Source organism: Notothenia coriiceps, unplaced genomic scaffold (assembly GCF_000735185.1).
Source record: "Notothenia coriiceps isolate Sejong01 unplaced genomic scaffold, NC01 NC01_scaffold00004106, whole genome shotgun sequence".
NCBI classification, from domain to species: Eukaryota; Metazoa; Chordata; class Actinopteri; order Perciformes; family Nototheniidae; genus Notothenia; species Notothenia coriiceps.
The window spans coordinates 578-15,624 of record NW_011336807.1 but is presented as its reverse complement, the minus strand read 5'-3'; the positions used below and the strand labels follow the sequence as shown (position 1 = coordinate 15,624).

General features: G+C 40.7%; 2 protein-coding genes across 2 annotated transcripts in view; both read left to right on the top strand.

Annotated features, from left to right (window-relative positions):
• Window positions 1-3,715, top strand: part of smo (smoothened, frizzled class receptor) — an 8,228-nt gene extending 4,513 nt beyond the window's left edge. The window contains exons 4-8 of the mRNA XM_010767304.1: window positions 225-274; window positions 489-674; window positions 1,247-1,395; window positions 2,136-2,270; window positions 2,397-3,715. Coding sequence (XP_010765606.1) covers window positions 225-274; window positions 489-674; window positions 1,247-1,395; window positions 2,136-2,270; window positions 2,397-2,992 — 1,116 coding nt within the window. The 3' untranslated portion in view covers window positions 2,993-3,715. The remainder of the gene's footprint in view (window positions 1-224; window positions 275-488; window positions 675-1,246; window positions 1,396-2,135; window positions 2,271-2,396) is intronic.
• Window positions 3,716-7,069: 3,354 nt separating this feature from the next.
• On the top strand, window positions 7,070-14,643 carry LOC104942106 (putative cation exchanger C521.04c). The gene is made up of 13 exons (XM_010767303.1): window positions 7,070-7,277; window positions 9,438-9,602; window positions 9,734-9,861; window positions 10,995-11,103; window positions 11,195-11,311; window positions 11,449-11,510; window positions 11,630-11,800; window positions 11,889-12,074; window positions 13,034-13,133; window positions 13,394-13,535; window positions 13,972-14,155; window positions 14,234-14,333; window positions 14,432-14,643. Exons 1-13 carry the CDS (start codon window positions 7,202-7,204, stop codon window positions 14,641-14,643), a joined length of 1,752 nt encoding a protein of 583 aa, XP_010765605.1. The 5' UTR covers window positions 7,070-7,201.
• The last annotated feature ends 404 nt before the right edge of the window (window positions 14,644-15,047 follow it).

Genomic DNA, 15,047 nt, shown 5'->3' with positions numbered 1-15,047 from the left:
AGTAGTAAGTGAAAGTAACACATTTAACGATTGTAAAAAGAAACTATTTAACATTAAAGAAGAATAAAGACAAGTATTTACACCAAATTTAGAAATACAAAATAAACTTATGACAAACTGCAGTGTATTATAAATTAAAGTAGAGAGAAATGTGTGCAGAAATGTGTATAGACGTACAGCCGTAATGTGGCTGTAATCCTGTGATGGCTCACACCTGCACACAGAGATCCACAGACCGAGCTGAGACCCCAGACCGCTCACCCAGCTCTCAGCGGTGAATGCAGCCTCTTTCCCCGCAGTGTTGACACTGGCTGTAGTGGAAATAATTTTGCCTCAAAAATGTAAACCGTTCTCTTCCGCCCTGACGTGTAAAAGGCTTTCTTATTTGCCAGATCCAGCATTTGAATGTGCCTCAGTCCTACGTCTCAGAGGTGTAGAAGCACATGTTGGAGGCAGAGACTGACCATCCCTCTCTATGTTTTCCACAGGTGTGAAGCCAACGTGACAATCGCCTCTCAGACCAACAAGCCCATCCCAGAATGCACCATTAAGAACCGGCCCAGCCTGATGGTGGAGAAAATCAACCTGTTCGCCATGTTTGGGACGGGAATCGCTATGAGTACCTGGGTCTGGACCAAGGCCACCATCCTCATCTGGAAACGGACCTGGTTCAAGTAAGCAAACATAGAGAAAGTGAAATATAACATGGTGTTGCTGCTTCTCGAATACTATGTTCCAATCTCTCTTTAAGTCTCTTCTCATTGCTTGTGTTCACATCATGTCTACAGGCCTGTCCACGTCCATATATGGTTTTAAAAATATGTGAACCAGCCTGGGAAAAGTCTAATCTCTAAGCATCTAGACATGTACTAACCAAGCCAAGCTGCCCCGCCAAACATCCTGAAAAACTGGGGATTTTCACCCTGATCATTTAAAATAATGGAGGCATTAATTCAGTCAAATCCTCCCAGTGTGTGCTAGTGTGTTGGTTTTTATGTGCAGCGCTAATCCTTGTAAACAGAGCTCACAAGGGCGCACTGTGACTTGGAGTGTATTCACAGGAATTAATTCCCTTCTTGCTTTGAAAAAAACAACAATAATTCAACTTCTTTATTGTTTTCCTTAGTGGCTTAAGACTGTCTCATCGTGATGTGTCTGAAATCACAAATGTCCCATGACTGCTGATGGCATTAAGTGTGTCATCCTCAGTCTCTCTTTCTGAACCTGCCTTATGTTGCTGTGTCAGGATCCTCGGCCGCAGTGACGATGAACCCAAGAGGATCAAAAAGAGCAAGATGATCGCCAAGGCCTTTGCTCTGAGGAAGGAGCTCCACAAGGACCCCGAGAAGGAGCTGTCCTTCAGCATGCACACCGTGTCCCATGAAGGACCCGTTGGTGAGTGTTTCAGTGGAGTCATTCAAAATATCTCGGATCATAAACTGGGAATATTGTCTGCTATTAAAGTAATCCAGTGGAAGCACTGTCTGGTGATGTTTGCATACTTCCACCTTGTGGTTAATAGCCAAAACTGCAAGGCATCTGATCTAGATTGTTAGGGGAGTATTTATTTAGTTCAAACCCGTTTTAACACCTTTCTTCTTCTGGAAAGCAACATTTTAGTTTTCAATGGACAAACAAAATGCCTCTCAATTCTATTTTACTGGAACAGCTTTGCTAATTAGTAGATATTTAAAAACTCGGGCACGTAAGAAACATATCTGTGTGGATAGATACTACTGTAGGTAGGCTAAGTGATAAAGTGTTATTTTGTATTGGGACAACTACCTCTCTAAGTTTGAGTGTGTAATGAAATGCCGCCATGTGTGCTGATGTAAAGAACCTCTGTGTGGTATTTGTCTTTCAAATGTGCCCTGAAAAGATTTTCCGTTGGCTTCTCTGTGGTGTAGAAGCTCCACAGTCAGGGACAACTGTTATGTCTGTAGCTAAGACCTGCATGACACATGCCTCTGCTGGTGTAAGCTGTGAGGCTGCTGCGGCTGCCCTGATTGTTTAGCTTGGAGCCGTTCAGAGCTATAGAGGCACTGTGGGGGGGGGCATTAAGCACATGTTGGTTTCAAAGTTGTCCTCAGTTGTCCTTAAATGTAGAGTTGTGGTTTGTCTTTTCTCATTCATAGCTGGAATCAATTTTGAGCTAAATGAGCCGTCGAACGACATGTCATCAGCTTGGGCGCAGCATGTGACCAAGATGGTGGCGAGACGTGGGGCCATCCTGCCTCAGGACATCTCTGTCACTCCTACTGGCACCCCGGGTGAGAGCAGGAGGCCATGACTCTGACTTTACATCAACCCCTCTCCTTCTTTATACCCTTTTTCCTTTCATTTTCTTTATCAGAGGACTTCCTTTCACAGACTTATGCTCCGTTATGTCTTTACAGTGCCGCCTCCGGACGAGAGGAACCGGCTGTGGATGGTGGAGGCTGAGATTTCACCTGAGATGATAAAAAGGAAAAAGAAGAAGAAGAAGAGGAGGAAGGAGGTGCGCCTGGCGGAGGAGGCGGTGGACCCCCAGGCCTATCAGCAGCGTGAGTTTGGGCGCAGCTCCGTGCCTCGCCTGCCCAAACTGCCCTGCCACCCCAGCCTGGTGGCCAACCTGCGGGAGCACCAGAGGATGGAGGAGGAGGTCCTGCCAGGGTCCTACCCAGACCCCCTGTCCTATGAGGAGAGGTCCCCCTACCAGCCCTACCGGAGCAGTCGGAACAACTATGGCCACAGCCTGCTCTCCAACCCTCTGACCTTCAACGACCGCCCGGAGGATCTGGGTCTCGGCCCGCGCTGCCCCCCCTCAGTCTCCACCTGGCAGCCTAGTGGACCCTCCCGTTACCCCGGAGACATGGATCTCACAGACGGGCTGTCGGAGAGGTTGGCCCACGTGGCTCGGGTACCGGGGGGGCGAAGGGTCAGCTACGGACCCATTCACTCCAGAACCAATTTAATGGAGGCGGAGCTTATGGATGCTGACTCTGACTTCTGAGAGCTTTGTGGTACACAGACAAGTAATCTTCACAAAGTGCTGGATACTTTAAACTCCTTACAGTGCACCTAATCCCCAGAGGTGGAACTAAGCCGTCAGTTATTTCTTACTTCATCTTTCTTTTTAGAAGACAAAGGGAAAAGTGAAAAAAATATGTTGTGAATAAGTTAATGAAAAGATTATTTTTTATACTTTATGTTTGTCCAATGAAATTTCAAAAGCAACTCCGTGATGACAAGGTGAGTGAGGCAGCTAAACTTTATGTGGCTTGAAACATTTCTTTATTCTGAAACTGGTAGCAGACAGCGCTGTCTGTGACCACATGAACCCGGGCAGGGGGCAACTCGCTGTTGGATTTACCAGTGAGGACATTTGGAGATAAAGGCATTGGATAAATATTTTGAAAGTCTACCCTTTGATGGTGTTATAACCATTTCTACTGCCAAAGGGAGGGCAGTAAAACCGCACTCATACAGAAGACCATACAGGTAATAAATGCTACAGGCTACTTGCAAATACTGTTAACCAAGGTCTTCTTTTGTGCTATATTTGTATTATCTTAAATCTTTTCTCTTTCCACCACTATTTTGCCATTAAATGCTTGTGTTCATGTGCAGTTAACTTGAGGTACTAACAGATATCTCCCTTTCCCTGTTAATACTAATATCACTAAAATGACATACACACACTCACACAGAAGCCTGAAATAAATGATTAAATGTGTACAAGATGTTACATTTAGGGCACACAGATTCACATTGTGAAGATACACTTCCTCCATTGAACTAACATCTGCAAAGTTACATGATTTAGTTTTAATAATAATTTAAAACCAGGCTGAAAAGCAGCCCTATTGTCAACAGGAACACGACTGTTCAACCAGATAGCAGACATTAAGTTACTGAGCTAAAATATTAACATATTATTTGCAGGTGCTCTGTTGCCTGGTGCAATAAACCAACATTAGCTAATTTTATTTACCTGAATGGAATGGCTGACTTGTTCTCAATGAGTCCTTCTTGTATATTTCACTTAAAGTGTTATTTTGTTTTACTACAGTATTTTTACTTGAGTTAATTTGTTGTACATATTTAATATAAACTGGGCTTCACAACTGTTCCACTTTCTTTAGCTCAGTTGAAAATCTTTCATGTGAATTATTTTAGACTACACGGGGCTTAGGAGACATGTATTTCTCCTGAATGCTTCTTTTTTTCAGCGTCTCTCTTTCTAAATGTGTGTTCTGTAAATAGACTGTTCATAGATTTCGCAATAAGGGTATTATTTGTACAGATTTATGTATCCAATGACTTGATTACTCTGCTGATATGGTAAATAAAAAGGGAAGAGTATGCTATAAAAAGATGTCACTGTACTTGCTGTAACCAAAACTTCACTTAGTTTTACACTCAATATGGATACATGATGCTAAAGTAGACAGTGGTAGCTGGTGCTAAATAGTTTGTCTAATGTAATGTCTAGTTGTTCATGTGTATGATAGAGAATTATTTATGTCATCAGTAGATACCATATTGCTATGAATTAGACGATATAGGGAGTTTGGCAACAAAATGAAGCACAGCTGATGTCCACCTAAAAAGAGAAAAGATTGGTAATGTTTAAATAAAGATCGGTTTGGAAATGATGTTTTATGCCTTGAAAGATTTGGTTTTGGTAAGCTGTCAAGAAGATGTAAGCCTCGTGTTTATTCTTGTTTAGTTTCCCAACTCTGTGTAAAAAGGTACTGTCAGTTTGTGCAGCTGTACGTTTCTGTTTTGATATGTAAATAAAAGTAACCCTACACTCATCTGTGTGATTTGACGTGTTGCCACAGTTTGTGCAGAAAGGTTTTCACAGAGGTCCTTTTTATTCGACAGCTCAAAGATAGAAAAAAAGGTTTTGTTCTAGAGACTGCCTAGGTATGAGATCACACCAGCCACAACGCTAAAACCAGCCTGGGGCGACAAGTGGGGGGCCACCACTTCCAACCCATTAGTTATTTATATTTGCTTAAAAAGTTGCTCATATTTGTATACAAAATAATGTGTTCATATTATGTATTACACAGGGTTGGAAGGGTTACTTAAAAAATCTATTCCGTTACAATTATTAGTATAACAATTTTAACCAGTAACCCTAGTTAAGTATCAAAATATAAAAGTAATGTAACCTGATTACTTTCCTTTACTATGGATTACCTCAATGTCAGATGCAATGCAAATAAGTGTGTAATGTCAGACAGCAGAACAATGTGACCGTAGAAAAGAAGAAACCAAGATATTTCTAGGATCAGAAATGATTTGACTTATAGGAAACGCTGCCTTTCACTCAGCATATTCAGGCAGTAGCCTTAATACCAACACTGAAACACATGAACATATACTACAGTTTAAAAAAGCAGAAATTAAATCTGAGCTGACAGAAAATGCTGCGTTTTAGTTTAATACACAGCTCACACACACTATTTTATGATCATATATGTTGGGGAAATAATTTCCAAGGCCCATAACTTTGACCCAGTTTATCAGTTCATACTGTCCTGACTGAGCACACGCACCTGTAACCTTGGCTGCTGTGCTCTCAGTGTTTTGGCTCCCTGTTCCTGCCTGTTGGCGTCAGCTGATAGAGGTGTTATGATTCTATCTTGTTATGCTCAATGTTGATTATTCTCTCTGAACCAGCTAAATACATGGGTCTGGGGTAGAGTTCTTCAGAATTGATTGTGGCATCTCAACCGTGTGGTCAAACCGTGGCACATGACATGTCTTCTGAATTCTCCGGCCGAAGCCCATGGTGGTGGTGGGGTTATGGTATGGGCAGGCATATGTTATGGACGACGAACACAGGCCACTCGATTCACAACATTACCCTAACCCTATCCCTAACCCTAACCCTAACCCTAACCCTAATCCNNNATCACTCCTGTTCTGAAGTCTTTACTCTGGTTCCTCACTGACACTAAGAAAGTGGATCACATCACTCCTGTTCTGAAGTCTTTACTCTGGTTCCTCACTAACACTAAGAAAGTGGATCACATCACTCCTGTTCTGAAGTCTTTACTCTGGTTCCTCACTAACACTAAGAAAGTGGATCACTCCTGTTCTGAAGTCTTTACTCTGGTTCCTCACTGACACTAAGAAAGTGGATCACTCCTGTTCTGAAGTCTTTACTCTGGTTCCTCACTGACGCTAAGAAAGTGGATCACATCACTCCTGTTCTGAAGTCTTTACACTGGCTTCCTGTGTGTCAAAGAATAGATTTCAAAATACTGCTGCTGTTTATAAAGCTTTGAACAGTTTAGGCCCAAAATACATTTCTGACCTCCTGCTAAATGATGAACCATCCAGATCTCTCAGGTCTTCAGGGACTGGTCAACTTTCTGTCCCCAGAGTCAGAACTAAACATGGTAAAGCAGCGTTCAGTTATTATGCTCCAAATATCTGGAACAAACTCCCAGAAACCTGCAGGTCCGCTGCAACTCTGACTACTTTTAAATCCAGGCTGAAGACTTTTCTTTTTGTCGCTGCTTAATTGAACTATTCATATCTTAGACTGCACTGTAACTTTTATCCATGTACTTTGTATTCATGTACTTTTTATTCATGTATTTTTTCTTTTAATGTTTATTTTATTAACTTTTCTTTTTAATGACTGTTTTTAAATGCCTTTGTCTGGCATTTTTGTAAAGCACCTTGAATTGCCTTGTGTAGAAAGGTGCTATATAAATAAATTTCTCCTTGCCTTGTAATCCCCATTTTAAGAAATATTAACAGTAATCTGATTTTTTTTTGTCACTGTGACGGAATATATTTACCTTTTTTTTGTATCCTCCCTATGTAATCCCTTTAGATGTAATCTGTTACTCCCCAAACCTGGTTTTACTAAAAACGGCAGTATCAATTTGTAACACTAGGGGCGCTGTGGTAACAAAGGTTAAAATCCCACACACAGCGCTTTAATGGATAACAATTTTATTTTTTAAATAAACAGATACACGTAACACATACGTGTGAATAAAATAGGACGTAGGAGTGAGATTCATACATAAAATTGTAGTATTTTAAATGTTTCTGTGTTCGATATCCCTCCCCTCTGTGTGCCGGTGTAGGCTCTGCTGGTGGGTCTCGCGCAGATCAGCCTTCTTAAGGAGCGTGTTACCGCTCCTCGCGCAGATGAAACAGGAGCGAGACTCGGGGATAAACAGAGAGCATGTTCCTCAAGAAGTGCTCCCGGACGCCAGGAGATGTGGAGAGCCTGCGGCGAGGGTCAGCGGCGGACACCTCAGGTAAGACCAAGCTCCTGCCGCTGCTGGAGCTTTGTGGGACCTCCGTTCAACTAACACGCTGCTTTTTGGTCTTTATCTGCGTGTTTAAAACCCAGAGCAGGCTGTCAGATTCGTCTTTGTGTTTATTTTACATTTGACTTGGTCGTTAACGCGTTGATCATAGTCACCTGTGCTGCAAACTTCCCTCCAATTAGTGCTCAGCATTTGTCTCTGTCTGCTGTCTGCCTGACAACTAAAGAAATCACTTTCTTCCTAGAGTAAAGTGTGAATTTATTATAAACTTAACTGATGTGAACTTTGGTATACTTTTATTCAGACAGAAGCTTAGAAGTATATTGTTTACTGGTCTTTTACAGAACATTCTAACGTATCCAGAACATTTTATATTGTGTATTCTTTGTGATGTGTTTCTTTTCTACTGTAGATATTTATATATTCGCCGTTTAAAAACACGTTGTTAAAATAATGTCCCAATTTGGGAAGAATAAAGTATCAATCGATCTAGTGGTGAGGGCTGTGTCCTGAATCAGAAGCAGTTATTTCCTGTACTTTTAAAAGGGATTGTTTTGGGATGATCACCATTTTTGAACCCTAATCCAAGTTGTTTACATCATGTTGGTTTGGTAGATTGTCAGTCTGGATTATTCCCCACTTTCATTCTTCATCTAACACACTGGTTCTGTCATCTCCCCACAATTCATAGCTGTTTTCAAAAGGTGTCAGCTCACAACCTTTAAAAAGGCAGGAGTCAGATGTGAAGTCTGAATGAGACTTATCCTCTTCCAGTTGCCTTCAAAATACATCCACTGTTTCTTTACTGAGACACAGGGAGTAACAGTTAAGGCATTATAAGCAGATTACATATCAACAGTCCATGCATGCTTCTGTTTTAATTGCAAAGCAGAGCACTGAGTTCATGTCACTGTGTGCTGCAATGCATTTCCAATGTGATCTGTCCTGTAGACAGCAGTTGACAGGGGGGGGGGGCTGGCTGAGGTGACACTGCATGACTCTCAGGAGGTTTTTGTTAGTCACACACATCTCCATGGCTGGAGGGCTTTGGTGGAGGATGTCAATCAAGCTCAAACCTCTGCAGTGATAACCTGCAGGGAGGTGTGTGTAGATTGATTTTTTTTTTTTAGGCGGAGTCAGCGGAAGGACGGACACCAAAACAAATACCCCCCTCCAGATTTACCGTCCTCTCACCATCACTGTTTCTCTCTCTATACATCCATGGCTTTCCCTGTGTTCTAAGCATGAACACACACTGTTGCTCATCTGCAGGAACAGCATTGTTTGGCTCAGCCCGAGCAACTTATGCACAACAAAGAACAGAAAGTATGGAACAGAGAAACAGATATTCAATAAATCAGTCAAGTGTAATGAATTAGATCGGATCTACTCATCTCCAGACTTCATTTAGCATTTTTCTCTGCCCATGTCATGTCAAAAATATTACTGATGCAAACTCAAAAATAAAGAAAACAAGGTATTTTTGCCTGCAATAAGTACACAAATCTGCCAATAGAACAAGTGAACATTACTTAGTAAGATTTCTTGAAATAAGGTGGGATATTTAGATAAATCAGATGTTGTTGTTAGCTGGGGAAACTTATTTTGAACTATATTTGACCAGAATCAGGAAATGTTTTTACAAAACGAGCCAGAAATGCTCCAAATGTTTTTGTTTTCTGATTTGAATTTTTTTCTAATAAATATGTAAATAAAAAAGTTTAATCTGAGACACAACTCAAAATAAGATGTTGAGTCTTTGATTGAACAATATACTTAAGATGCATTGTCTAAAAAATAAGACCCTATATCTCACTGTATTGTTACTATCCTACTATATACAGATTTTTATATTCACGTTCAACTTGGATATTTTATACTCATATTTTTTCTATTTTGAGATGATTCTATTTTATAATTATTTATTTTTCTACTCTTTTTAATTTCTAATTATGTACAATGCCCTGTTTTATATGTTGCTGCAATGAAAACAATTCCCAATTTGGGATGAATAAAGTATATCTTATCTTATTTATTAGGTCTTATACAAGGTGCAAAGACAAATATACTTGGCAAGATTTCAAGTGTTGGTACTGTACTCTGCCTTTTTAAACCCTTGACAGTTCTGCATGATTTGTTCATATTTAGAGAACTCTGTGGATCCTGAACAGCATCAATGGTTGCCACGGCGACGGTGTCAAAATGAAAGGGTCCAGCATCCAGAGCTGGGTGCAGTGGAGACCCCCTCCCCAGAAGCTTCTGTACACCACCACTGCCACTACACCCCCAAGTGCTTCCTCACCGTGCACAAAGGTAAACCAGCACTGTTTCTGTAGGGATCTGTGGACATGGGAGATATGTAGTTTCATAGAAGTCAACTGAAGGAGAGAGAAGTGTATTTTCTCTTGCCATGTGGAAGAGCTTTCTCACTGTGATCTGCACAGGAGGACAAGGCACCACCCGATCTACTCCGTCTCGGTATGGAGAAGAGGCTTGGCATGAAGACACCACAAGGACCACCATCAGAGCTGAGAATGAGGTGGAGGCTCACAGGGAGGCCAACAACTACAAGGTGGGCAACGACTGGCTTTAGAGAATACTCCCCTAACCCTAGAATCAGAATACCAATTTCTCACCCCCTGTTACACTGAATGTTTTTATTCTCTGATGCCTTCACAGGGAATGAAATATCAAAAACAGATATAGATAGATAGATACTTTATTTCACAAGTTGGGAAATTGTTTTCTCACAGCAGTGCTTTGACAATCAATGTACAAGAATTAAAACATTCTTCGAAAATATAATAAAATACAAATAAAATAAACATTAAAAACGAAATATACATATTATCAGTAGAAAAGACATATTCAGAAAAGTATCGATGCACTAAAATATACTGAATAAATTAGAATACTGATCTACTAAAGGGACAGCAACATTTAAACATAGTGTACTATATTAAAAGGTTTTATTCAAAGTAAAATATATCCTGTGATATGATCCAAGTCATACTGTATGCTTACTACTTTCCAATATACAGTATGTCTTTTTGCTAAAACTTTACTATTTATAACACTTTGGCATAAATGTGGTAAAGTATGATCAGAGATGGCAAAAGCACACGCATCCTTTACTCAAGTAGAAGTACAGATACTCGTGTTCAAAAATACTCTGGTAGAAGTACTGACTAAACTTCTTTACTCAAGTAAGTAAAGAAGTATGGGCTTCAAAATGTACTTCAGTAAAAAGTACCCATAACTACCAACTGTTTTAAAGAGTACCTGACCTCCCTTTATATTAATAGAACAATAATGTCATTGTTAGCTAATGAATGTTTCCATGCTGAACAACGGCAACATGACAACGTTTTCATTGGTCCCTCTTCTTTAGAGAAGACCAGGAAATGATGGATACACGGACCGTGTTCAAATCAATAGGCACGCAATGACTCTAAATAATAATGATCACGCCACCAAACACACATTCAAACAAAAGGAACCAGCCTGTTTGGAAAATGTGAGAAGTAGAAAGTACAGGTATTTGTGTTCAACATGTAAGAAGTAAAAGTAAAAAGTCGTTGTGGAGTAAAGTACTGATACCAGAAACTTAAGTATTTGTACTCCACTACTTCCCATCTCTGAGTATTATGGTAGTTTATAAGTAGTCCTCTTGACATTCATTGTTCTGTGCCATGCTTGTTTCAGTTTGGCTTCAGGAAGTGGAAGGGTCACGTGACAGAGAAGCCCATTGAAGACCGATCGGACATCATCAAAGAGCTCTACTCTGACCTCAGTGTTGTTAAGCCTCAAGAAGGTCTTCTTCTCTTTTCTATGCTTAAACTTTCATTCTGTTGCAGCCTACAGGAAAGCAATAACGCGTACTTGTTATCTTTCCTCTCTTTCAGGCTCGGTGATCACCTTTGGGAACGTCATTTATGTCATTTTATTCGGATGGTGGATATCATTAATCTACTTCCTCATTTGCCCTGTAATGTTCCTAACCATCATCGGTGCAGCTTATGGTACGTATCCTGTACACCAGCTGCATCATGTCATTTGTGTTTTATATATTTTAAGTGTGTCGTTTTAATTATGTATTTATTTAAAGTTTCTTTGAGTTTCTTGAAAAGCGCTCCATAAATAAATTCATTTCTTTCAGGCAAACTTTGTTTTAGGTTGGCGTTGTACTTTATTTGGCCATTTGGGAAGTCCATAGAAAAGGTATTTTGAAATATAGTATTAAACGTTTCCATATTTTAGTGCCCTTTAAAAAGAAGCTGAGATTTAGATGACGATGAAAAGTCATTGACCATATCCTGTTGATTGTCTGCCCTTCTCAGGCAGGAGAAGTAATTAGGAGATCCATTGCGAAGCCTCCGAAGTGTGAGGTGATCCCAGAGGAGAGCGATAGTTCGGGGAACAAAGACTCTGCTCCTCTCCTGATGTCCTCCCCGTTCCCTGTGGAGATCCCCGTCCCAGAGCCAGCCGCTGGGAAAACGTCCAATCACTGGGTAAGAAGGTCAGAATCACCCTAATCACTGGATGCAAGTAATATTTATATATTAATAATGCTTTTGAATATACTTTGTCTCTCTGCAGTGTCGCGTCAGCACTTATGTTTGGCTGTTGCTAGGTTACCCTGTCCTGGCGGTGGTCCACTCGCTGGCCTGTGTGCTCTCCTGGCTGCTGGTCTTCACCATACCTGTAGCCAAGATGAACGCCCGCACAATGACCATCGTCCTCCTCATGGCTCCAGAGGACGTTCAGGTTCACAAACTGGAAAAGGTACAATACAGTTATTGTCAGATCCAGTCTGAAATTTTTCTTGCATCACAGCAGCTCAATTTGCAACATCAAACAAGGACAAATATTAAGACATGATACAAGGAAAACAACATCACAATCACTTAAGAGTAAAGACCCTTTAGCATACATTTGACCTGGGATTTAGCTCTGTATTTAATTTGAGGATAGACTGGTGCACAAAGGAGTGCTTCAGTCTAACTTTATCAAACCGTGGGAACCTGCATCTCTGATTTGATGGTCACAATTCATATTCTCTGTTCAGGACATGGTTGGGGTCAGAGACACTGTTGTTGTGGTAGGCTGATTTACAGAGTTTCTCTCTACATTCTGGTGGAGCAGTTTTGTACAAGTTGTTAAATATCAGCAGACAGTGTAGAGAAAGATGCAAGAATGTGTGCAGTATTCCCCTTCCTCAGCTGCACCGGTCAAGCGTATCAAAACATCAAGTACAAGGTTATATTAGTCTCCTTATTAGCTATGGTAACATGTTACTGAAGTGTGTGGCAAATCTAATTAGTGCATCTACTGACTTTTCCTTAACGGGTCAGTTCAGCCAAATCACACTGAACCGTGTTCTGTTGTTCTTCCCCACATTCCCCACGCTGAACATAGTTTGGATTTGATTTGCAATTGCCTTTCAAATCTATTCCTCTTGCGCTGTGGGCAGTTTGCTTTTGGAATGGACCTCAAAAGAAAAGCTAAATTGACCTTAGCGTTGGAGGATTATTCAGTAAGCAAAATGCTGTTCATAGAAAGACATGTGGCTCAGATGTTTTCAAAATCCACATACCACTAGAAGAGAGCACAGAAAAGGTTTTCTTCAATTATCTAACCTTGCCCTTTAAACCATATGGACCATTAAAATCTTATTTAAATTTTTTTTTTTTTTTTTTAAAAGTGTAACTTTGGGGTTAAATGTCTTTTGTTCTCTTTTGCAGACCGCTGTGTGTGAGACCAGAGTCATCTTATGCTGTTATCGAGCCTTTAATGTGTATTGCTACAAATACAGCGTACAAGGAATCAACATTATCCCCCTCAGTATCCTTTTCCTGCTGTTGATTACAGTAAGGGGCTTGTAATACAAATTCCAAGAGGTCAACTATTGGTAAATTAGATTGCATTTCAATATACTGTACCCTTGTTTTCTCACAAAGTGTAATATGGAGTGTGTACAACCAGCGGCCCTGATCGGCATGTCATGTATGGTCTGAACAAGTGGCATCATGTCCTGCAGATGCACATGTGGATCCAGTCTGCTGTCCATCAATGTGTTCTCCTTAAGTCCCTGCTCCCTGCAGACCTGCTCCCCCTGGTGTTCATCACGATCATTATTGGATACACTGACTGTAAACACACATTCTGCAGTGCAGAGACCAAGTTTATCACCGCCATCATCTCCATCATCCCTCTCTCCTACTATATTGGCATGGGAATAGCCAGGTACGTTTAGTGTGTCCCTGATACTTGTGAATAAAGAGGTGAGTATTGGACTGTATAACCATCACGGCCCCTGGTAGACCCCCCAAACAATACAGACTGTTGCAATCTTATGCACCAATTGTAGTGTGACATAATCACTTCTAGTAAAAACAAACATTTATTTGATATTGTCTCAATACTTTAATATGTTAATGATCGCACTTTCTAACATGCTGCTACTCATTGTTAGCCATAGTTGTTTTCTTATGTCTTTTATTTTAGTAATTTTTATTACTTATGTGTGCTTTTCTTTTTGTATTATTGCTTGCCTTGCTGCTATGCCACTTTTGCTGTAACACTTTAAATGTCCCCGCTGTGGGGCTAATAAAGGAATTCTGATTCTGACTTGTGTTGTAATTTTGCTCCTGAATTCTGATGACTATGCGTATTTCCACAGCATTTCTGCTCAGAGTAACTTTGCAGTGGGGGCGGTGGTGAATGCCACGTTCGGCTCCATCACAGAGATGACTTTCTACATCACAGCACTGCTGCAGGGACACAATGCTAAAACCAAATGTTATGAGGAGATCGTCAAAGCAGCGCTCACTGGGACCCTGCTTGGGTGTATACTGTTCGTACCGGTGAGGGCCTGAGAAGCAACAACTCATCAGTTAACATGCAGCAGTATGACCCTCTGAATGACTGTCTGTGTTTGACAGGGTATCTGTATGATCATCGGGGGCATCAAACACAGAGAGCAGAGATTTAACAGTCGTTCAGCTGGAGTGAGCTCTGCTCTGCTCTTCATCTCTGTAGGAGGTCTGTATCGTAGTGGCATATTCAATTAATTTCAAACAATATGTCCTCCACTACCAGATTCATAATATTTGATCCTCATGATGTTATATTGTCCCTAGGTGTTTTTGCTCCCACCCTCTTCTCAAAGACGTTTGGGGATCTGGTGTGTGAGAGCTGCACCAATGTTCCAGGAAACAGCAGCGTCCCGTTCATCTGCAGGGACTGTCACTACGACACGGTGAGCCGCTTCACTCAGAGCCTCATGTGTTTCACAACGTTGTATCAACTGCTCATGGACTTGGAAGGGACATTCCTCACTCTTCTACCATAAGGATTACACCGACAGCTTGATATATATAAATTCTTTAATTGCCATATTTACATACTCTTTTGTTTTACACTCCTGCTGCACCGATAGTGAAACATTTCCAGTTCACAAACAGGTCATCGTACAAAACCAATACAGAAGCAGTTTACAAGATTAAAACAACAAATGCAGCAGACAAAAATTAAAATAAATGAGAAATTCCTTGCATAGTCACTAATAATAAAGATTAATGCGGGGGGAAAATAAATAATTAATAATGAATCAAGCTAAAAAGGTACAATGGTTGAGGGGACTTGGCCTTGATCATACTAAATTAAGTACACTGTATACTAAGCACTACATTATTATAGTAGCAGGCATTACAGGCATCCATCTCTAGAAACATTTTGGTTTCTGAAGTCGTAAAC

Coding starts and splice junctions, on each gene's coding strand:
- LOC104942106 (XM_010767303.1), top strand. CDS start 7,202: ATGTTCCTCAAGAAGTGCTCCCGGACGCCAGGAGATGTGGAGAGCCTG. Junction 11,511..11,629: donor TTGGGAAGTCCATAGAAAAG/GTATTTTGAAAT, acceptor TGCCCTTCTCAG/GCAGGAGAAGTAATTAGGAG. Junction 14,334..14,431: donor GCTCTTCATCTCTGTAGGAG/GTCTGTATCGTA, acceptor TATTGTCCCTAG/GTGTTTTTGCTCCCACCCTC.